General features: G+C 43.6%; 1 protein-coding gene across 1 annotated transcript; it reads left to right on the top strand.

Annotated features, from left to right (window-relative positions):
- Window positions 1-3366: 3366 nt before the first annotated feature.
- Window positions 3367-22113, top strand: LOC310985572 (uncharacterized protein). Its single transcript, XM_083971187.1, has 9 exons — window positions 3367-3673; window positions 6605-6699; window positions 11555-11648; window positions 14760-15009; window positions 15645-16177; window positions 16540-16609; window positions 17923-19030; window positions 21004-21215; window positions 21888-22113. The coding sequence occupies exons 1-9, from the start codon at window positions 3595-3597 to the stop codon at window positions 21979-21981; spliced, it is 2535 nt and encodes an 844-aa protein (XP_083827313.1). The 5' UTR covers window positions 3367-3594; the 3' UTR covers window positions 21982-22113.
- The last annotated feature ends 1696 nt before the right edge of the window (window positions 22114-23809 follow it).

Here is a 23809-nt window from a genome sequence, read left to right on the forward strand (position 1 = left end):
GGTCATTAAGTCACGACCCACTTTTATAGAATTCAAACCAAGATTTTTTTTTAAGCCTTTAAAAACTCATTTAGCTCTTTATTGAGCAAAGTGCATTTCAGAGCACATGAATGAAACTGAGGAGTTACCATGACAACTGCATGTACGGAAGTGAATAAAAAAATATCAAACTGCACAAAATGGAGACCAACAAAACGATATATTTGACTTCTAATGCATCTCTGCATTCAGAGCATGTTCACTAAAGTGAATAAATATCAAATTGCACAAAATAAAGACCCACAAAACAAAACTAGATTCACTGCATCAGGCCACATTAATAAGAAACTGATATCTTTGCATTCAGAGCAAATGGAGCAAATAATAAGAAAGTGAGGAGGAGCATTACAACTGCATGTGTTCACGTGTCTCGTGCCTTTCAAAATAAGTTATTTTTCAAAATAAAAGACATGTCCAACATCAGATGTGCATAAATATTAGTTACTTTTTTGACCAGCTGTCCACGACCCATCCAGAACGGGTCTAGACCCACTTTAGGGTCCCGACCCACCAGTTGAGAACCACTGATATACAGTATACAGTATACTGTATGTGTATATGGCAAGACAAGACAGTTTTATGAGTATAGCCTGTTTTTACCAGCAGTTTGTCTGAAAGCTCTTTACATGGCATCATAACAACATCCTCTGACCTTTGACCCTCACATCCACTGAGGAGGAACTCCATAGAAAACCCTTTTACTATGTATTGATACTACTGTATGTAACCCAGTGGGTGTTGTATGTAAACAGGTCTGAGGTCAGAGGTCAGAGGTAAAGTAGGTGAGTGGTGCTGCAGCTCCATCACGGAGCTCTACAGGACCTGATCCTCTTTAGTCCTGCAGCATCGTCTTCTCCTCATCCTGCTTACAGGTCACATGCTGCACCGGGTCAACACTGGAGAGGAGGAGATAAGTGGTGGTGCAGATCAGTCATAAAGATAAGAACATGGATGATGATAAATCTAATTATGTTTAATTCACTTCTTCATTTCAGTGTGATGACTTTGAATTCCCTCTGTCAATAGTAAACGCTTGTGTCAATACAGCCAGTATTTGTTTTTATACCTTCATTTGTTTGATCGTTTGTTCACTTCGTTACAGTAACTCCAAGAGGAGCGACTGCACTGCAAAAACTCAAAATCTTTTGTCTTATTTCTTGTCAAAATGTCTCATTTCTAGTCCAAACTAATCTCTTTCCACTTAAAATAAGACTCATCACCTAAAATTAACTTGTTTTTAGATCATTTTCACTTGTTTCAAACTAATTTTCACTTGTAATAAGTAGAAAAAGTTTTTTGTGTTTGTAATAAGAAAGAAAAACTTGATCCACTGTCAGATTTTTCTACTTATTTCAAGTGAAAATCTGCTTGAAAGAAGTAAAAAGTGTCTAAAAACAAGCTGCTTTTTATGTGATGAGTCTTATTTTAAGTAGATTTGTTCACTTCCTGAATGTTTTCATGATTCATGATGTTTCTTGATGGAAGTTGTCATCATCGTTTCAATAAAGTGATGAAGGATTAAAACCCAGAGGAGTGGATAAACGCCATAACTCTGGTTTAAAGGTGCAGTAAAAACAAAGTGCATCATAACATGCAGTCAGCTGTGTATCAGAGCTGAGTGTTTTATGACTCATTTATTACACATTTACAACCACAGGACTGCAACAAGCTGCGTTTCTCATCAACAGCTGGTTTCCTGCTGTCATGGAGACTGTCAATCAAACCTGATGCTTCCTGCAGGTGAGGCCAGGTCAGTCGCTCTGAGGGTGATTATGTAGACAGATAGATAGTCTTTATTATTACGGACTCGGGTCCATTATAGATAAAAGAAGACAATACAAAGACACAGACAATACAAGATAAAAAACACCATCTTCATTTTAAAACACGTCGTACAGACACCTGATCCAGTGCCTCCAAAGACCTGATAGGTATTTATTTCATATCACTGTGTGTAACCAGTGCCGCTATGATGCTGTTGCTTGCCTGGTTAAGTCGACACTTGAATCTGTGCATGTTGTTTCTTAAAAGAGCATGAAGAGTGGACACATTACAAGATACAAACATATGACTCGCGCTTGTCCATCTTGGGCGCCTAAGTAATATTCAAAATGCATCGTTGTACTGTAAGCTACCAACACTTTTCTCATTTTTGCAGCACTGTACTTGCACCACTGTGTGCTGTGTACAGTGTAGTAGAATATGATCTGAACAAGGCTACCTTTACATCCTCTGTACACTTATTACATTTCCTTGCAAACACTGACGTTGAACGTCATCATCATCACATAGGTCAACTTTTTTCACAACACCAAGTGCTTGACCAGCTAAGAAATAGGAGGGAAATGGTGAGTTCCTATCCTCCTTTGTTTTCAATCATAATCACACTTTTTACAGAAATATATATTCTAATTCAAGAAAATGCTAAAAGAAATAACAATTATAACTTATATTAGAACGTACAGAATCCACGCTGCTTCCATCTGGCCGTAGAAGAGGTGTAAGACCAACAGATACAAGAACTCCTTTATTCCCCCTGTTACTAGTCTGTTAAACACTATCACATGAGTCTTTTAACTAGCTCCTCTTTTTATCCTCATGCTGCCTTTTATTTTATTGTATCATGTTCTATCCTGTATTTATCATGTCCACTGTGAGTTTTCATGTTGTATGATGTGGTTCATGGCTGCACAACTAATTGCCCCATTGGGGGTAATAAAGAACCTTGAACCTTGAACCTTGAAAATGCTAAAAGAAATAACAATTAGAACTTGTGACAAAAGTAATGAATGATTCACAAACTGTTTTTATTAAAATGTCAGATTGAAACTTTATTAGTTTGTTTTGTTTTGTTGACTTTATCATCAGACTGTATCTATCTATCTATCTATCTATCTATCTATCTATCTATCTATCTATCTATCTATCTATCTATCTATCTATCTATCTATCTATCTATCTATCTATCTATCTATCTATCTATCTATCTATCTATCTATCTATCTATCTGCTCCTCTCCAACCAGAGAAGATGAGTGTGTTGTGTTTTGGTTTGTTTATTGGGAAAAGTCGTGAAAAGACCTCGACTGGAACAAATAGAAAAAATGAAATGAAATGATGATGATGATTTTTTTTTAAATTATTATTCAAGTTCTTTATTTTTATAAAGGGACAGTTCACTCAATTCATTTACAGAAACACTTAGGTAGAATACTGTAGCCTAAATAACAATGGTGAGGTGGACCAGTGAGAGTTTTCCGTCAGTGCGCAGGTGCAGAGTAGACAGGTGCAGCGCTGGAATGTGGAGGAGGAGGAGGAGGAGGAGGAGGAGGAGGAGGAAGAGGTGAGGCCTCACCTGTCGGAGGGGGCGTGGCCAGCTCCATTTTCTCCGTCTGTCCCGAACAGACTTCACTGCACCAAACCACTGAGTGACTGAGTCAGTTCACCTGCTGCTGCTGCGCTCCGGACCATGATCCAGGTCCAGGTCCAGTTCCTCTGAGTTCTGACTTCTCCTCTTCCACTTCTCTTCTCTACGTCTCCACCTGCAGCCGCGGCCATGAGGAAGGGCGCTCTGCACCTCCTGGGCCGCAAGAACCACAACCTGTTCGATACCGGCGTCAAGATGAGGGACTTGGGTGAGTCTGTCTGTGTCTCTCTCTGGATTGGATTGTACTTTATTGTCCCGAAGGGAAATTAGTTTTGGGCTGCATACACAAGACAATACATAGCCTACGAGACATCCATACAAAATACTTTCACACCTTTAACACGCATTCAAAACAGTGAAGGGTGCTTCCACTCTATTACAAACAGGTCCGTATCTGAACCAGTTTCACACAAACACGAAACCAGCGCGACCTTTGTCCCGAGCGCTGTTGACACGGACACAACCACAGACACACACAGGCTATATGACACATATGTAGCCTATATGTCTATTATATAGGCCCATAGACACATATGTCCTTGTCTCCTAAAGTCTCCGGTCTCAGCCTTTAGACAGGGACAGTGATTGACAGGTGTCACTGAGACCAGAGGACCCGTGTGAAAGGCTCGTTGACACGTCAGTGTTGTTGTGAACATGTGGATGAACATCTGCACTGCAAAAACTCTACATCTTTCCAAGAATATTTGTCTTATTTCTTGTCAAAATGTCTCATTTCTAGTCAAAACTAATCTCTTTCCACTTCAAATAAGACTCATCACCTAAAAATTAACTTGTTTTTAGATCATTTTCACTTGTTTCAAACTAATTTTCACTTGAAATAAGTAGGAACTTACTTCTACTTAATTCAAGTGAAAATCTGCTTGAAAGAAGTAAAAAAAAAGTGTCTAAAAACAAGCTGCTTTTAAATGTGATGAGTCTTATTTTTAGTATAATGATAATAATGATTTTTTTTTACTAGAAACAAGACAAATAGGCCTATTCTTGGTAAGATTTAGAGTTTTTGCAGTGTTGTGAACATGTGGATGAACATCTGGAGGTTGTGTTGTTGGTGTGTGTTAGACTGATTATTAGACACATGAGTTATAATTATCATATAGTGTATATAGCCTAATAGACTGCTGTGCAACACAACAGGCTGCTCATAGTGTGTAGAGTTGTGTTTGTCACATGGTCAGACCACAATGAGCACAAATCTGTTAATAACTCATTACTAATGTGACTTGTTCACTCTCAAAATCTTTCCAAGAATATGTGTCCTTTTTCTTGTCAAAATGTCTCATTTCTAGTCAAAACTAAACTCTTTCCACTTAAAATAAGACTCATCACCTAAAAATGAACTTGTTTTAGATCATTTTCACTTGTTTCAAACTAATTTTCACTTGAAACAAGTTTTTTGTGCTTGTAATAAGAAAGAAATCGGAAAATCAGATTTTTCTACAGATTTTTCTACATATTTCAAGTGAAAATCTGCTTGAAAGAAGTAAAAAGTGTCTAAAAACAAGCTGCTTTTTAATATGATGAGTCTTATTTTGAGTAGAATGAGATTTGTTTTGACTAGAAATAAGACAAATATTCTTGGTAAGATATTTGAGTTTTTACAGTGCAGGAGTAAACGAGGCCTCTCAGCTCGGTCACATCTAGTTTTCACTTTCTCTGCTCCACTTCACATTTGATTCACAAGCGATAACTGGGAACGAGAGCAATCGCAATGCAAATCTACAACACGAGAGAGAGAGAACATTTGTCTATTCAAATCAGGCTGTCATTTGGACAGGCTGGTCCACACTCAAGTGGTTTCTGTTGTTTGAGTGGCACCTTCATATCTCAGCAAAGGTTGAGTGTGATTGTTTAAAGAGAAAACTCTTTGCTTTAATAACCGGTTCCCATGCCGACACGACGAGCAGCCTAATGACTCTGAGTGTCAAGAGTCTGTCTCATCAGTCACTGGTTGAACCAACAACGTGACCGACGCTGGAATGAACAGCCGAGGAATGTGGAGCTTCTAAAAGATTCCTGTCAGCCGTCACAGGGATGAATGAGTTTCAGCCTCTTTTAATACGACTACGTCCAAAACAAGGTTCATGATGGGCTGAAATGTTGTGCAAAGTGTTAAAGGGATACACCACCTTTTTTTTTTTTTGTGTCTTGCCTCACTCCCCAGTCCATGACCAGCAGATAGACACCATCCTTTCCACTGTGCGTGCAGTAACCATGGAGATAGAGCCGTATCGCCGTAATTAGCTTAGCTCAAACGCTGGAAGTGTATGGGTAGTGTTAGCCTGCCTCCACCTAAAGTCGCTAATTAGCTTAGCTCAAACACTGGAAGTGTATGGGTAGTGTTAGCCTGCCTTCACCTAAAGTCGCTAATTAGCTTAGCTCAAACACTGTAAGTGTATGGGTAGTGTTAGCCTGCCTCCACCTAAAGCCGCTAATTAGCTTAGCTCAAACACTGGAAGTGTATAGGTAGTGTTAGCCTGCCTCCACCTAAAGTCTCAAACACTGGAAGTGTATGGGTAGTGTTAGCCTGCCTCCACCTAAAGTCACTAATTAGCTTAGCTCAAACACTGGAAGTGTATGGGTAGTGTTAGCCTGCCTCCACCTAAAGTCATCAGAGAAACTCTTCAGCAACTCTAAACGGAAACCGGCGGTTAATTTGTGCTTTTACTTTGAAACAGGAAGCTAACCTACCCTCGATGTAGCTAGTTTGAACCAAAATAAAGCGTCTTTGCTTGAACCCTCCGTTTTGGCCGATACGGCTCTATCTCCCTTGTTACTGCACACACAGTAGAAAGGATGGTGTCTATCTGCTGGTCATGGACTCAGGAGTGAGGCAAGACACAAAAAAAAATGTTGGCGTATCCCTTTAAGACAATGTGAATATTGTGTAAACTAGTGAACATGAATTCAAGTCAGTTATAAATCTGTGACACAATCTGTGAAGTTTGTTTTGTTGCTGTAACTTGGTTCAGAGATGGAAGTCGTCTGTTCCTCTGGACAGACACACAACTGTAACACAACTGTAACACAACGCTGACTGAGGTCTGCAGACCAACACTGACAGTCAGTTAGTTTGGTTTCTAACACCGTGTTGTCGTCTTGTTCTTCTCTTCGTCCTCAGACAGCGACAGCGTGGAGCTGGTGCTGGACGCCGGCGCCATCCCAGAGTCGGGCACCGCCAGCGTCCGGGCCCGACCCACCGTCAAACACCGCATGGTCAGTCTGAGGCTCACACACACACACACACACACACACACACACACACACACACACACACACACACACACACACACACACACACACACACACACACACACACACACAGTTACCATCCACACCAGGTGCTGTGACATCCCATAACTACACATCTGCACAACTGCACAAGCACAGATGAAGTGAAAGTTAAGTGAAGTTATAGACGGAGTATTAGGGCCACGTTGAGAAAAAAGTCATAACATTACGAGAATAAAGTCGTAACTTTATGACTTTATTCTCCAAGTTTGTGATTTTTTTATTTCCAATGTGGCCCTAATACTCTGTTGTAAAGTAAAGTCAAGTAAAGTTAATTTCAGTTCAGTTCAGTGTATTAGTCCTGTAGTAGGCTAAATGTGTCCTAGTGGGTTAAATGGTTAAAGTGCATTGTAACACAATGGCTACAAATATCAACACAAAAACCACCATCAACACAACAATCGACCACCAAAGGCCAGAAGGAGCCGTTAACTCTTTAGTGGAGAGAGAGGATGTGATGATGTAAAGAAACACACTGTGAACAGGTAGCTACATTATCATGTTATAATATATAAACTTCTGCTGTTTTCACTGTAACACACTGCAGTACAAGTACAATAATACCAGTTGTGTTAATTAATAAGTAGAATATTGGTGATTATTAGTCATTACTCCTTAATGGATCTGGCATCTGGCATGGTGGTGAGGCAGAGAAGCCTGTGTGTACATGTGTTTGTATGTGTACATATGTGTGTGTACATGTGTTTGTATGCATGTGTGTGTATATACAGTATATATATTAGTATATTAGTATATATAGACAAGGAGTGGGAGCTAACAAGCTGCTTCTTCTCACTCCTTGTGGAATATGTCATTTATTTTCTTTTTGTTTAGTTTGTTAATTTCTATGTGATGTTGTAAAGAGGAGCCATTAGGAAGCTTTATCCACCTTATTCCTACTGTAGCCCCCATGATGCCTTGCGGGAATTATGGGCGCGACTTCCAGTGCGAACTGGAAGTCGCGTTTGTTTACATGCTAACAGTACGCTAATGGCTAATCCACTTTCTGCGAGCGTCAGAGACATAAAACACCACCTTTTGCAACTCAAACAAGACAATATCATAACACCGCTGCGCTGCCTGGTGTGTGGACGACTTGAAAAAGTGGCCAAAGATAAAAAGATAACGTACAGTAGCATATTTAGCTACTTTGTTAACTCGGTTGCTTCAGATGGTGAGAAAAAAAGAAGATTTATACTATTGGCACATTCGTAATAAACAGTAACAACCAAAGAAAGGAACTAGAGTATATTGAAGTCTCTGCTCTGTGATTAAATGAACCAATAGTTCATCAACGCTGAGGTTTTAATATTAAAGCAGTTTGTAGATGTTTAATGATCAGGGTTCAGATCTAAACTCTGATGAGGTCATGTGGCCGTGTCCACGCCTCGCTGCCGGGAGCGTTCTGGGAGTGTGAGTGTGTGTGTGTGTGTCTGAGGCATGTGTGTTGGACGTGTTGGACGGACACACCCAGCAGACCTGGACCTCTGCTGCTGCTCCTCCTCCTCCTCCTCCTCCTCCTCCTGCTGCTGTGACACATGAAAACAGAACAAACAGAACCAATCAAACTGGATCGTCCAGCGTGTTTCAGCGCCAGCGCCACACCCTCCGTCTGCTGTGGTAGAGCCTGGGTTCGTACAGGAAGTAACGTGTGTGTGTGTGTGTGTGTGTGTGTGGTTATTACCACCAACACACAGGGGAGTGGTGCTGTCGCTGTCAAGTCAGAGGAGTTTAATCTAACACAACACAAGTTTAAAACTTGTCTCTACACTGCAAAAACTCTACATCTTACCAAGAATATTTGTCTTATTTCTAGTCAAAACTAATCTCTTTCCACTTAAAATAAGACTCATCACCTAAAAATGAACTTGTTTTTAGATCATTTTCACTTGTTTCAAACTAATTTTCACTTGAAATAAGTAGAAAAATCTGCCAGTGAAAGCAAGTTTTTTGTGTTTGTAATAAGAAAGAAAAACTTGCTCCACTATCAGATTTTTTCTACTTATTTCAAGTGAAAATCTGCTTGAAAGAAGTAAAAAGTGTCTAAAAACAAGCTGCTTTTTATGTGATGAGTCTGATTTTAAGTAGAATGAGATTTATTTTGACTAGAAATAAGACAAATATTCTTGGTAAGATAAGAGGTTTTGTACTGGATCAGTTTGTTGGTGTGAACTTCCATCAGGAGTTTATGAGAGTTACACAACGAGTCGACACGGTCAAATATGACTTGTGTTGTGTGAAGGACGTGTGTGTGTGTGTGTGTGTCTCTGTGTGTGCGTGTGTGTGTGTGTGCGTGCAGAGATTTGCTGTTCTCTTCAAACGCCAGCAAAGACAAACACAGACTGTTGACACAACACAACACACGTCCACGAGGCCGAAGGGTCACTCACACACACACACACACACACACACACACACACACACACACACGCACACACGCACACACACACACACACACACACAGAGACACACACACACAGGTTTCTTAGTGACAATGTGGTGAATAATAATAATAAAAGGTGTGTTTCCTCTGATTCACCAGCTGCTCCTCATCTGTGAAATATGTGAACGTGCGTTTCCGTAGCAACGTGTGACCTCCAGAGACAAACATTCAGGAAACATTTATTAGTTATTCTTTAATTAACAGAGTTCACCCCACTAAAGGTCATTTAACTGAAGTCTGAAGGTTTTATAAACAGGACTTTAACAGACCGTGGTTGTTGAGAATCAAACCGAGCTGTGACTGTGACACTGTGAGCTGAGCTGTAATGAACCGTGTTAATCTGAACTCGGCTCGGAGCAGGAACTGGTTTGTTCAGTTCAGTTCAGTCGTCTGGGAACGAAGAGAAAACAACTCCTCGGTTCATCTAGAGAGGAAAACTCTGCTTCATGTCACGTTCAGGCTGGAGGAAGAGGTTTAACAGACTGAAGCTTCATTTCAAACATACATACATCTGCTTTAAGTCAAAGTCAAAGTCAAGTCAAAATCTTTATTTGCCATTTGTGCATACACACATAGGAATTTCTGTACGGTTGTTCCAGGTCAGGTGGAGAAACAAAAGAGAACCCAAAGACATACAAGACACAATGAAAAACACTTTTTAAAAAAAGGACAAGGACATAAAATGTATAAAAAGGCCAGAGATCTATGTAAGTATATGTAAGTCAAAAGTCAGAAGTGTTTATTGTCATTTATTTGTACAGTGGAAAGGTGAGTTTCCCTGACAATGAACTTCTTACTTTGCTGTCCACATCACAAAACACCAGCAATTATAAAAACTAGGTATAAAAATAGACAATTAAAAGCAGCAATAATACAACAACAGCAACAGTAGAACTAATGTGTATTTCTGTTGCAGGTGTAAAACTGTGGCATTCACAAAACAAGGAACTGAAAAGTTGTAGGAGCACAGTATCTCAGTTTAAGAAGATGTTTATAAAAGAAAAAATAAGTGACTATGAAAAAGAAGAAGGAGAAAAGAGAGACAGAAGAGTTGTGTTCACTGCTACTTTTTTGTTCTTATTTCATGTTTCTTCATCTTTAATTTTCTGGAACAGTGTGTAACACTGGTGTTGATGCTTGGTATCTGAGATAATGGAGTTATAACTATAGAAAGGAGTAGGAATCATACGTTTTTCTTTATCCTGCTCCTTTCCTTTTTCCCCCTCCTTTTTATTTATTTATTTTTTTCCATGTAAAAGGAACATGAGATCATCATGGGCACAGTTAAAGTAACAATATTCTTTTACACATACATACATATACATCATGGTATAATGTCATGCTGTTTAGGGTGCATATACAATCCATCACTGGGCCAATGTTGGGGGATCTGGTTGCGATCATTTTCTAGTTATAGCTTTTCTGCTACAATAAGTATTTGTCCTTATGTGGGACTGTTTCTGAGTTTAGAGTTTAGAGTTTATTTATTTAGCACACAAATTTCAATGGTGCAAGGAGGGAACGAAGCCGGTTGGCTTGTACATAGGTTCCACCCCTATAACACATTACAACAAGACAAATTTCAATGGCTAACAAATAAACATTAAAAAAAAGAGATAAAGTGCTACATAATCAATGTTATATGAGCAAAAATGAACAGAAATGAGAAAAAAATAAAGAAATAAAGTGCAAAGTGATTCGGTAACAAATAAAGACAATAGAGATAATATAGCCTACAAAAAATTAATTAATGAAACTCATAAAAAGACAAAGTAAGGATGTGGGATATGGAGAGAGCGAAAGAGAGAGAGGAAAGAGCGGGAAATTCAAGAGAAGTTGAGATGTATTTTTAACTGCTTTTTAAAAAGTGAATAAGAAGAAATGGATCTTAGTGAAGGAGGTCGTCCATTCCAAAACATTGGACCTCTGTACATCATATTAAACTGATGGTGTGATGTGCGGGTGAAGGGTAAATATAAAGTAAGATTATTACTGTGTCTAGTTTCTGGGGTTTCACCGAGATATAAATGAATAAAAGAGGCAAGGCAATTTTATTTGTATAGGCAATTTTAATTGTATAGCCCGTTTTTAGAGAAACCTAGATCTACCCCTATTATTTTATTTATCTCAGTAGACACCTCACTCCAAATGATTTGATTTTTGGACAGGCCCAAAAAACATGAAAGTGGTTAACCATAGAGATTCCACATTGTCTCCAACAGAGGCCATCCTGCTGCTTTCCATAGGGTGTTGTGTATGTAAACCATGAATGGAATAAACAGACATGTAAATGAAGAGAGTGAAGCACCAGTCTGACGCTGTCCCTCCCTCTCTCAGACGTCTGACAGTTTCCAAGGCTTCGCCGTGGCGACCCCCACGGTGCCGGTCCTGCCCCCGGCCCCCGCCAACGGCCCCAAGGTCAACGGCTCAGGTGAGCGACCGCCGACACAACGCTGTTGTTGGTTCAACACTGTGAACTTCCTTCACCTGTGCAGCAGCTCCATGTTTGATCAGGAAGTTTCTCAACAACCGGTTAATGTGTCCAAACAGTCGACCAGCTGGAAGTTTCTTTACTGATCTGTAGAGTCGAAGTGGAAATCACTGACAAATATCTCTGGTACATGACTGGAATCCTTAGAGACACCACTGAACTCATATAGTGTAGAGTAGAAACAGTAGAAACTTTGTGTTTTTGCATGTAGCCACTCACCTCAGATAGCCCAACTCTGAAACATCCTGGAAAGACATTACTATCCCATCACAGAGTGCCTGCTCTCCCCGCCACAGAAACTAACACTTTGTCCTTGTTGTGATGATTTCTTCACTAAAATAAACGGTGGAGCAGAGCAGTGGTAATATCCAAAATATCTCCAACCGTTTATTTTAGTAAAGAATTCATCACGAGTCATGTACCATAGATATTTGATTGTTTTCTGAGTGTTTGTTGTGGTTGAAGGAATTGCCCCCATGGGTTAGCGTTGTGGCTATCGCTAGCGCCGGGTAGCCATGGTAACCGGAGCGTACATGTTCCCCAGGTCCAATGTTCCCCGACCCTTTTTTTTTTAGAAAAAGTGGGGAACATAGGACCCTTTTGGGGGAAAAGCAGGGAACACGGGACCCTTTTTGGGTGAAAGTGGGGAACATAGGACCCTTTTTGGGGGAAAGTGTGGAACACGGGACCCTTTTTGGGTGAAAGTGGGGAACATAGGACCCTTTTTGGGGGAAAGTGGGGAACACGGGACCCTTTTTGGGTGAAAGTGGGGAACATAGGACCCTTTTTGGGGGAAAGTGGGGAACATAGGACCCTTTTGGGGGAAAGTGGGGAACATGGGACCCTTTTTGGGGGAAAGTGGGGAACATGGGACCCTTTTTGGGGGAAAGTGGGGAACATAGGATCCTTTTGGGGGAAAGTGGGGAACATGGGACCCTTTTTGGGGGAAAGTGGGGAACATGGGACCCTTTTTGGGGGAAAGTGGGGAACATGGGACCCTTTTGGGGAAAAGGAGGGAACATAGGACCCTTTTTGGGGGAAAGTGGGGAACATAGGACCCTTTTGGGGGAAAGTGGGGAACATGGGACCCTTTTGGGGAAAAGGAGGGAACATAGGATCCTTTTTGGGTGAAAGTGGGGAACATAGGACCCTTTTGGGGGAAAGTGGGGAACATAGGACCCTTTTGGGGGAAAGTGGGGAACATGGGACCCTTTTTGGGGGAAAGTGGGGAACATGGGACCCTTTTTGGGGGAAAGTGGGGAACATAGGATCCTTTTGGGGGAAAGTGGGGAACATGGGACCCTTTTTGGGGGAAAGTGGGGAACATGGGACCCTTTTTGGGGGAAAGTGGGGAACATAGGATCCTTTTGGGGGAAAGTGGGGAACATGGGACCCTTTTGGGGGAAAGGAGGGAACATGGGACCCTTTTTGGGGAAAGTAGGGAACATGGGACCCTTTTTGGGGGAAAGTGGGGAACATAGGATCCTTTTGGGGGAAAGTGGGGAACATGGGACCCTTTTTGGGGGAAAGTGGGGAACATGGGACCCTTTTGGGGAAAAGGAGGGAACATAGGACCCTTTTTGGGGGAAAGTGGGGAACATAGGATCCTTTTGGGGGAAAGTGGGGAACATGGGACCCTTTTTGGGGGAAAGTGGGGAACATGGGACCCTTTTGGGGAAAAGGAGGGAACATAGGACCCTTTTTGGGGGAAAGTGGGGAACATAGGACCCTTTTTGGGGGAAAGTGGGGAACATAGGACCCTTTTGGGGGAAAGTGGGGAACATGGGACCCTTTTGGGGAAAAGGAGGGAACATAGGATCCTTTTTGGGTGAAAGTGGGGAACATAGGATCCTTTTGGGGGAAAGTGGGGAACATGGGACCCTTTTTGGGGGAAAGTGGGGAACATGGGACCCTTTTGGGGAAAAGGAGGGAACATAGGACCCTTTTTGGGGGAAAGTGGGGAACATAGGACCCTTTTTGGGGGAAAGTGGGGAACATGGGACCCTTTTGGGGGAAAGTGGGGAACATGGGACCCTTTTGGGGAAAAGGAGGGAACATTGGACCCTTTTTGGGGGAAAGTGGGGAACATAGGATCCTTTTGGGGGAAAGTGGGGAACATGGGACCCTTTTTGGGGGAAAGTGGGGAACATGGGACCCTTTTTGGGGGAAAGTGGGGAACATGGGACCCTTTTGGGGAAAAGGAGGGAACATAGGACCCTTTTGGGGGGAAAGTGGGGAACGTGGACCCTTTTGGGGGAAAGTGGGGAACATGGGACCCTTTTTGGGGGAAAGTGGGGAACATGGGACCCTTTTGGGGAAAAGGAGGGAACATAGGACCCTTTTTGGGGAAAAGTGGGGAACATAGGACCCTTTAGGGGGAAAAGTGTGGAACGTAGGACCCTTTTGGGGAAAAAGGGGGGAACATAGGACCCTTTTTGGGGAAAAGTGGGGAACATAGGACCCTTTTTTGGGGGGAAGTGGGGAACATGGGACCATTTTTGGGGAGAAGTGGGGAACATAGGACCCTTTTTGGGGGAAAAGTGGGGAACATAGGACCCTTTTTGGGGGAAAAGTAGGGAACATAGGACCCTTTTTGGGGAAAAGTGGGGAACATAGGACCCTTTTTGGGGAAAAGTAGGGAACATAGGACCCTTTTTGGGGAAAAGTGGGGAACATAGGACCCTTTTTGGGGAAAAGTGGGGAACATAGGACCCTTTTTGGGGGAAAAGTGGGGAACATAGGACCCTTTTGGGGGGAAAAGTAGGGAACATAGGACCCTTTTTGGGGGAAAAGTAGGGAACATAGGACCCTTTTTGGGGGAAAAGTAGGGAACATAGGACCCTTTTGGGGGGGAAAGTGGGGACGTTGTACGTTCCCCGGTCACATACAAAGTGGGGAACATAGGTACTCTCCCCCCATGGTGTAACTCCGGTTTGCCTGCATTCATTTTAGTCGTGTTTTTTGCTCCCCCCAACACTAGGTGACCATCAGGACAACGATTTAGCGTCTCGGCTCACCATCTCTCTTCCTCTTCTTCCTCCTCTCCTACAGTGGGAGGAGAGAGTCTGTCCAGCGGGTCGGTGGTTTCTGGTCTCGACCTGGTGGAGGGGGAGATGTTTGTTCCCCCGCCCCCCTCCATGGCTCCTCCCCCGCCCCCCCCGGGCCCCTTCATCCCTCCTCCAGACTTCTTCGGGGACCTCAGCGATGTGGACGTCGTGTCCCTCAGACCCCCCTCCATGGCTCCTCCTCCTCCCCCCCCCACGGCGCCGTCCCATGGTCCTACTCTACCTCAGGAACTCAGGTCTGCTACAACAACAGTATCTTCTTTTAAAAGCAGACTAAAAACATTTCTTTTTTCACAAGCTTTTAGTTTTTAATTGTTGTTTTTCTTTAATTTGCAATATTTCCCTCTATCCTAACAAGTTTTTTAGTTTTTAAATAGTTTTTAATCTGCAACACTTTCTTCTTATTGTTTTCTTATTGTGTTTTTTCTATCCACAAGTTTCCGAACGTCATCTATGGTCAAACCTGGAAGCCGGTTTGGTGGAATTGTACGTTTCCGTTTCCATGGTTTTCAGTCGTTGTCATAGTTGCGGTAAACGCATGGATCTATTAACGCTGGCTTTTAACTCGGATGTCAGTCTGTGTGATATCCACTGTTAAAAGCTGGTGTGATGATCCATGCGTTTCACAGATTTTCATTGAAAAAAAAATATAAAAAAATCCATGCATTTACTGCGACTACCGAAACCATGGAAACGTAAACATAAAATTCCACCGGAAGAGCAAAGCCGGCAAAATGGGCTACGTTTTTGACGTTCGGAAAAAGGTGGTTTACGTATTTTACGAGCTGTAATGTTGTTTTATTTTTGTGAAAGCACATTGTCGCATGAAATGTGCTATATAAATAAAATTGTTGTTGTTGTCCCCCCCCAGCCCCGTCGCCGTCGTCGCCGCCCCCCCCAACGTCCCTCAACATCCCAGATTCGCCCCCCCACCGCCACCCCCCACCACCACGGAGAAGCAGCCCAGGACGTTTAAGACCCCCCCCCCGAAGCCCGTCAGACTCTCCTCCGTGTCCAACCTCGACTCTCCGCCGCCGACCCCGGCCCCCCCTCCCCCGGCGCACACGCCCACGCTCTCCACCTTCAACCCCCAGAACGCGGCGAAGCTCTACGACGCCTCTAAGACCCCCTCCCCCCTCCTGGGCGGCCGCAACACGCCCCCCCCCAGACCTAAACCAGTGCTGCTGCTGGAGGACTCTGGATCGGTCCACCGCTCCTCGCCGCCGCCGCCGCCGCTCGGCCAGGTCGACGCCAAAGAGCCCAGACTCTCCACGCCCCCCCCCAGGCTGGACGCCAAGCAGCCCAGAGTCTCCACGCCCCCCCCCAGGCTGGACGCCAAGGAGCTGACCCCCCCCTCCCACCCTCCGCCCCCGGAGCCAAACAAGGAGCGTGTGAAGGTAAATGGTAGGGGTGGGAGAAAAAATCGATTCACATAAATATCGCGATATCTTTTTTTTTTTTTGAATTTTTTTAAATATTGTGCAATGTGCATTTGTTCGCCTTTTTTACATACAGAGAGTCCAGGTTTTGAAAAGGGTTTAATTTCACTTTATAATGGAGTATGTTAATTTATAGGCTCCTATAGTGTTTGATAAATGTTAAAAATGCTAAAGACTAAAAATCGAGAGAATCGGCAATATCGTAGAATCACAATTTAAATTGAATCGCCATCCAAAAAATGTGTTTTTTTTTAAGGGGACATATTCTGCTCATTTCTGCTTCTTGACATGGTACCTTGATGTCTAACACCTCGTCCTGACATACAGCGAGCAGCAAGCGAAACGGCAACGAAAACTTGCGCGAAGGTCCAGTCCTGATAGGCAGCGTGATGATTTTGTGCCGAGTATATTCTATTGGTTCAGAATCCAAACCAATCAAATTATCGAGGGACGTAGCTACACAAACTTGCGGCGCTATTCTGAGATTCCTGTCATTTCCTGTTTGCCTGGTTGTTTCTCACATCTCTGAGTGTTTTTTCCTCATATTCTCCTCTCTCTGATAACTAGCTTGTCAACAGGAAGCAGCGTGGACTTATCAACCAATAAGAAGTGTTTAGGGGCGGGACACCGCCGCCAAATGTCGTCCAGATAGAGACAGAGCGAGCGATAATTTCAGGGTCGAGCGACATCGCTGGACGGCGCGACGTCGCTCGCGGCGTCAGGACAGGCTGATTGAAAAGTAGCTACGCATTCTAATCACTTTTCCTCGCTCGAGTCGCTGTCGCATCGCTGTAGGTCAGGACGGGGTGTAAAAGTAATGTTAGTAACATGCTTTGGTCAGAAAAACCAAAAGATTGAGCACAGCTGGTTCTCTACACACCAGTTTCACAGCCCTGCTCTAAACGGTCGGTTTACAGTCTTCGCTCAGGTAGCTGAGGTAACCATGGTAACCATGGGAGAAAGGGCTTGGATATTCAAATCACCCGGCTTGTGATGTAATAAGCTGGGTGAAATTAAAACGGCTTGTTAAGAGACACATTTTCTGACTATGGCAGTTTACAAAATATTGACGTAGTTGTCAAAACTGACGTTTAAGGGGTGAGGAGGCACACTCCATTTGCACACGGTTGCAAATGGATAGCAATTGTCCTCGTAACAAAAAGACACCAAAAAACATCCAAATACCTCCATGCTGCTCGTATGTAATGTCCGACTTGTATTGAAGCCCCGAAATGCGAAATTGTCCCGAAAAAAATATATTTCAAGCTTGTTTTGTAGCGGAAGCTTCTCGAAGCTCCTCTTCCCGGTTCGTCCAAATTGGACCAAATTTGACGAACCAGGAAGAGGAGCTTCGAGAAGCTTCCGCTACAAAACAAGCTTGAAATATAGACTTATTCAATTTTTTTCGGGACAAATTCGCATTTCGGGGCTTCAATACAAGAGGGACATTACATACGAGCAGCATGGAGGTATTTGGATGTTTTTTGGTGTGTCTTTTTGTTACGAAGACAGTTGGTATCCATTTGCAACCGTTAAGAAAATGATCTAAAAACAAGTTAATTTTTAGGTGATGAGTCTTATTTTAAGTGGAAAGAGATCAATTTTGACAAGAAATGAGTCAATTTGAGAAGAAATAAGACAGATATTCTTGGTAAGATCTTGAGTTTTTGCAGTGCAGGGGCTAATAAAGATATCTTTGACTCTTTGAAGGAGGCGAGAACAGGAACTCCTCCTCCTCCTCCTCCTCAGGAATCCCCTCAGCTTCCCAGAGGGTCCGGCCCCCCCCCCCGAGAAGCTCGGAGCGTCTCCACGGCCTCAGTTCAGTCCGCTGCTGGACCGCAAACTACGCAACCTGAGGAGCAGCAGCAGCGAGAGCAGCAGCGGGACGCAGCGGGACGGACCGGTGGCGTCTCCTCTGGCGCTGCTCATGGCCGCCAAGGAGAGAGACAAACTCCGGTCGAACCCCCCCTCCCTGTCCCGGGAAAACAGCAGCAGCGCCAGGAAGACCAACGAGCAGCAGCCGAGCTCCAGCATCCGGGAAAACAGCAGCGCCAGGAAGACCGAGCAGCAGCAGCCGAGCTCCAGCATCCGGCCCAGCGACTCCAACCCCAACTCCTTCGTCGTCGTCCCGCGGTCAAACTTGTCAAACTCCTCAAACTCTTCGTCCTTGTCTCTTTCGCTGCAAGACCGAGTCCAGGACGGTCCGGTCCAACACACGCAGACGATTCAGACTCCAGAGAAGAAGTCCGGCGTTCCTGCTGCTGCGTGTCCCGGTCCGATCCCAGCGGAGCAGCAGAAAGAGCAGAAACCCCCCAGGACTGAAGCTGCTGCTGCTGAAGCTGCTGAAGCTGCTGCTGCGTCGCCCGGTGAGGCCGGTAGAGCAGAAGATGTCGTCACGATGCCGCTGCTGCTGCCTCCTCCTCCAGAGTTCGACGACTTCGACGACCTATTAGACGAGGAGGTCCCGGTGCCCCCCCCCTCCGTGCCTCCCCCGGACCCCCCTGCTGTGAAGAAGGCTCCAGCTCCGCCTGCGACCCCCCCACCACCACCACCGGCCGCCCCACAGCCCCCCCCTCCTCCGGCTGCATCCGCTGCTCCCAGACCTGAAGCTGCAGCCGCCCCACAGCCCCCCCCTCCTCCTCCCACCGCCGTCAGACCGAAGCCCCCGGTGGTGCAGACGAAGCCCCCCTCCGTCCCCCCCGCCAGCCCCCCCCAGCAGCAGCAGCAGCCGTCCAGCCTGACAGCCAGCCAGGCCACGCTGCTCAGCATCCTGCAGAAGAAGATGCTGGAGATGGACCACAGGATGTCCCCAGCCAAGGTTTGGTTTGATTTGATTGATTGGTTGGTTGGTTGATTTGTTGGTTGATTGGTTGGTTGGTTGGATGGTTGGTTGGTTGGTTGGTTGGATGGTTGGTTGGTTGGATGGTTGGTTGGTTGGTTGGATGGTTGGTTGGTTGGATGGTTGGTTGGTTGGTTGGTTGGTTGGTTGGTTGGATGGTTGGTTGGTTGGTTGGTTGGTTGGTTGGTTGGATGGTTGGTTGGTTGGATGGTTGGTTGGTTGGTTGGTTGGTTGGTTGGTTGGTTGGTTGATTGATTGATTGAATGATTGATTGATTGATTGATTGATTGATTGATTGATTGATTGATTGATTGATTGATTGATTGTGTGAAGTGTTTATTTCGAATATGAAAATAAAATAATAAAAAAAGACAAGACAAAACATTTAAACATGGGATATAGAATACATATTCAAAAAGGAGTGAGAAGAAGTAAAACTTATAAACTCCCACCCCCTCTCCTTATATATGACTAGCTAAGATCCTTGTCTAAACATCAAACATCATGGTTTGATTTTTGTTCGCTGCAGTTTGTAAACAAAACATTGAAACTCAGCCCCTCCTCTCGGGCTCAGGCAAGGCAAGGCAATTTTATCTAGCCCGTTTTTACCACCAGTTTGTCTCAAAGGGCTTTACATCCCATCATAACAACATCCTCTGTCCTTAGACCCTCACATCCACTGAGGAAAAACTCCATGGAAAACCCTTTTAACAGGGACGGACAGACGTGCAATAGATGTTGTTATAGACAAGAAAACAGTTTATAGTTTATGACACAGAATGTGGGAAACATGGAAATGTTAACAAGAGTTGATGAAGGCAGCTTCTGGTAGGCAAGGGAGGCAGGGAGAGCAGACCAGCTTAATGGGAGGACTGGATGGCAGACTGGTTCATAGGAAGGGAGAGCAGACCAGCTTAATGGGAGGACTGGATGGCAGACTGGTTCATAGAAAGGGAGGGCAGACCAGCTTAATGGGAGGACTGGATGGCAGACTGGTTCATAGGAAGAGAGGACAGACCAGCTTAATGGGAGGACTGGATGGCAGACTGGTTCATAGGAAGGGAGAGCAGACCAGCTTAATGGGAGGACTGGATGGCAGACTGGTTCATAGGAAGAGAGGACAGACCAGCTTAATGGGAGGACTGGATGGCAGACTGGTTCATAGGAAGAGAGGGCAGACCAGCTTAATGGGAGGACTGGATGGCAGACTGGTTCATAGGAAGAGAGGACAGACCAGCTTAATGGGAGGACTGGATGGCAGACTGGTTCATAGGAAGAGAGGGCAGACCAGCTTAATGGGAGGACTGGATGGCAGACTGGTTCATAGGAAGAGAGGACAGACCAGCTTAATGGGAGGACTGGATGGCAGACTGGTTCATGGGAAGAGAGGACAGACCAGCTTAATGGGAGGACTGGATGGCAGACCGGTTCATGGGAAGAGAGGGCAGACCAGCTTAATGGGAGGACTGGATGGCAGACCGGTTCATGGGAAGAGAGGGCAGACCAGCTTAATGGGAGGACTGGATGGCAGACTGGTTCATAGGAAGAGAGGACAGACCAGCTTAATGGGAGGACTGGATGGCAGACTGGTTCATAGGAAGAGAGGACAGACCAGCTTAATGGGAGGACTGGATGGCAGACTGGTTCATAGGAAGAGAGAGCAGACCAGCTTAATGGGAGGACTGGATGGCAGACTGGTTCATAGGAAGAGAGGACAGACCAGCTCAATGGGAGGACTGGATGGCAGACTGGTTCATAGGAAGGGAGGACAGACCAGCTTAATGGGAGGACTGGATGGCAGACTGGTTCATAGGAAGAGAGGACAGACCAGCTTAATGGGAGGACTGGATGGCAGACTGGTTCATAGGAAGAGAGGACAGACCAGCTTAATGGGAGGACTGGGTGGCAGACTGTTTAAAGTTACAGTTCCCTCTTAAATCGTATGTGAATAGGTGGCAGAGTCCAGCGGCGGTGACGACTGGGACGGCCCGTCGTCCACCGAGGACACCAAGGTCCCCGTTGTCCCCGTTGTCCCCAGAGCGCCGACACAGAGCAAGACCGGCCCCCCCGTGGCCAACAAGGCCGCCACCATGGACATGAGGGAACTGGAGAATAAAGTGGCCCAGAAATATCAGGAGATGTCGTCCCTGACAAGTCCAACCAGGTGAGACACGTTCACGTTGTAGAGTCTGGACCAGTGGTGTAGTCTAATGGTTTGTACTGGGTAAACTGCTGTTACCTAGCAACCAGTGGTGTAGTCGAATGTGTTGTAGTGGGTAAACTGCTTTTTAGGTGGTAAACTGAGTCTTGCATATTCAAATTCATTTTCAAAGAAACTTGTAATACAAAAAATGTTACATTTCATAGATACTTTCATTGTGTAAAGTTTCATTGTGATAGCAGTAAAGGAAAAAAATAGCCCCATTGGGGTGTATGTGTTGTTTTCTGGCCTTGTCGGCACCATAGACTTTATACAGTAAATCAATGTTGGATTGATGAGAATTAAACATATTTCCACAACTAGGATTTCTTAGGACTTTTAGTATGTTGTTCTGGACACCTCATAGAAATGATGGATGGTGAAAAACATTCTGTTACAATTAGTCTGTCGGGAAACGCTATTTTGCCTGGACTATTTCGTTAGATAGTTTTGTTGTACTGGGTATACTGAAATATTTATGCATTTTCAGTGGGTCTACTGAGTAAACCTGAGTATCATAGACTACACCACTGGGTTGTTGTTGTTTATACCTGAGTATCACATAGACTACACCACTGCTCTGGACCCAGTTTTCACTCATGATCCTGAACGTTGTCGTCTTCTTTTCTTTCTCAGCAACGGCCGGTCCAAGCACCAGTACGGGATGACCTTCACCGTGCGGCCGGGGACCAAACAGCCCATAACGCCCGTCAGCAGAGCCGAGTCGTAAACCGCGTTTCCAGCTGAAAAACCAGGAACCTTTAACTCCTGAATCGTTTAGTCCCCGGAACTAAAAGGTTCCTGTTTCCTCACTGCAAAAACTCAAAATCTTACCAAGAATATTTGTCTTATTTCTAGTCAAAATGTCTCATTTCTAGTCAAAATTTATCTCATTATACCTGAAATAAGACTCATCATATAAAAAGCAGCTTGTTTTTAGACACTTTTTACTTCTTTCAAGCTGATTTTCACTTGGAATAAGTAGAAAAATCTGATAGTGGAGCAAGTTTTTCTTTCTTATTACAAACACAAAAAACTTGCTTTCACTGGCAGATTTTTCTACTTATTTCAATTGAAAATTAGTTTGAAACAAGTGAAAATGATCTAAAAACAAGTTCATTTTCAGGTGATGAGTCTTATTTTTAGTGGAAATAGATTAGTTTTGACTAGAAATAAGACATTTTCACAAGAAAGAAGACAAATATTCTTGGACAGATGTTGAGTTTTTGCAGTGTGGAACTATATTTTGATCCTGTTTGCTGCGGTGGAAACGTGGCTGTAGATAAACGTCTGTGCAGCGGCCTCATGTGGTCGTGTAAACCAGTACGACAGGGAAAAGGCACTTTGAACACATTAGTTACATGAATATGGTTAGAAAGTTAAATGTGTTGTTAATATGTGTATAATAATGGTGTGCTCCGTTAGGAATGAATGCAGTGCTCAGTCTGTGGAGGAAACAGTCCAACGTGTTCATCGTTAACAATGAAACACTTTGTGCTACGTTGTTCACAGCTGGAAACTTCTGAGTGAAAGTGGTTTTTACATCACAATAATATTTGTTCACTGCAAAAACTCAAATATCTTACCAAGAATATTTGTCTTATTTCTAGTCATATTGTCATTTGTTGTTATTTCAAGTGAAAATTTGTTTGAAACAAGTGAAAATGATGTAAAAACAAGTTCATTTTTAGGTGATGAGTCTTATTTTAAGTGGAAAGAGATTAGTTTTGACTAGAAATGAGACATTTTGACAAGAAAAGGACAAATAAAGGAAAGATGTAGAGTTTTTGCAGTGTAGAACCTGGAAGTCTTCTGTAGATGTAGTGGACTCTTCAATGTAAAATATAAATATAATAATAATACTAATAGTGTAAAAGGGCCATTGTTGTGGTTCATGCTGTAATTCCATGTCCCATCTGTTACATAACGTCAGACAGATGCTTCTCATATTTATTCTGGTTTCACTTTCACATAACAAACATTTTGCTGCGGCTGAATCTGCATCTTTGTAGCAACTCAAGTTGTTATTGATGTACATATTATTCACTTTGTGTCAGATTTAAATACAACTACTGTAAGATGTTGTATCTACATGTTGAAGCTATGTAATCAAAATATTTAAAATATATCGGTCATAAAGTAAATTTTGATGAATTGAAGCATTAATCACATGTTTTAATAATGAGTGAACTGAGCATGAAGCTTTTATATTAATATTCAAATGCCTTAAAACATTGTACAGAAAACTTGTGTTTCTTGTTTTGTTTCACACAGAATCTGTCTGTCTGTCTGTCTATCTATCTATCTATCTACCTATCTATCCATCCACAGATACCCGGGTGTTCAGATAGACGATCAACTAAAGAAATGAACATGTTGATGTTTTATGTGTTAACTTCTTACAATGGCTGTTCAACATTGAAAAGATGGTGAGAGCAAAAACTACCAGTCCAGTAGAGACAGCTGTACAAAATCAATCACAAAGAATTTTAAATGATCATTCACATATTCTGCATCATGAACATGAACTCTCTCACCACCTGGGAGATGATACAGAA

Source organism: Trachurus trachurus (assembly GCF_905171665.1).
Source record: "Trachurus trachurus genome assembly, chromosome: 5".
Lineage (NCBI taxonomy): Eukaryota > Metazoa > Chordata > Actinopteri > Carangiformes > Carangidae > Trachurus > Trachurus trachurus.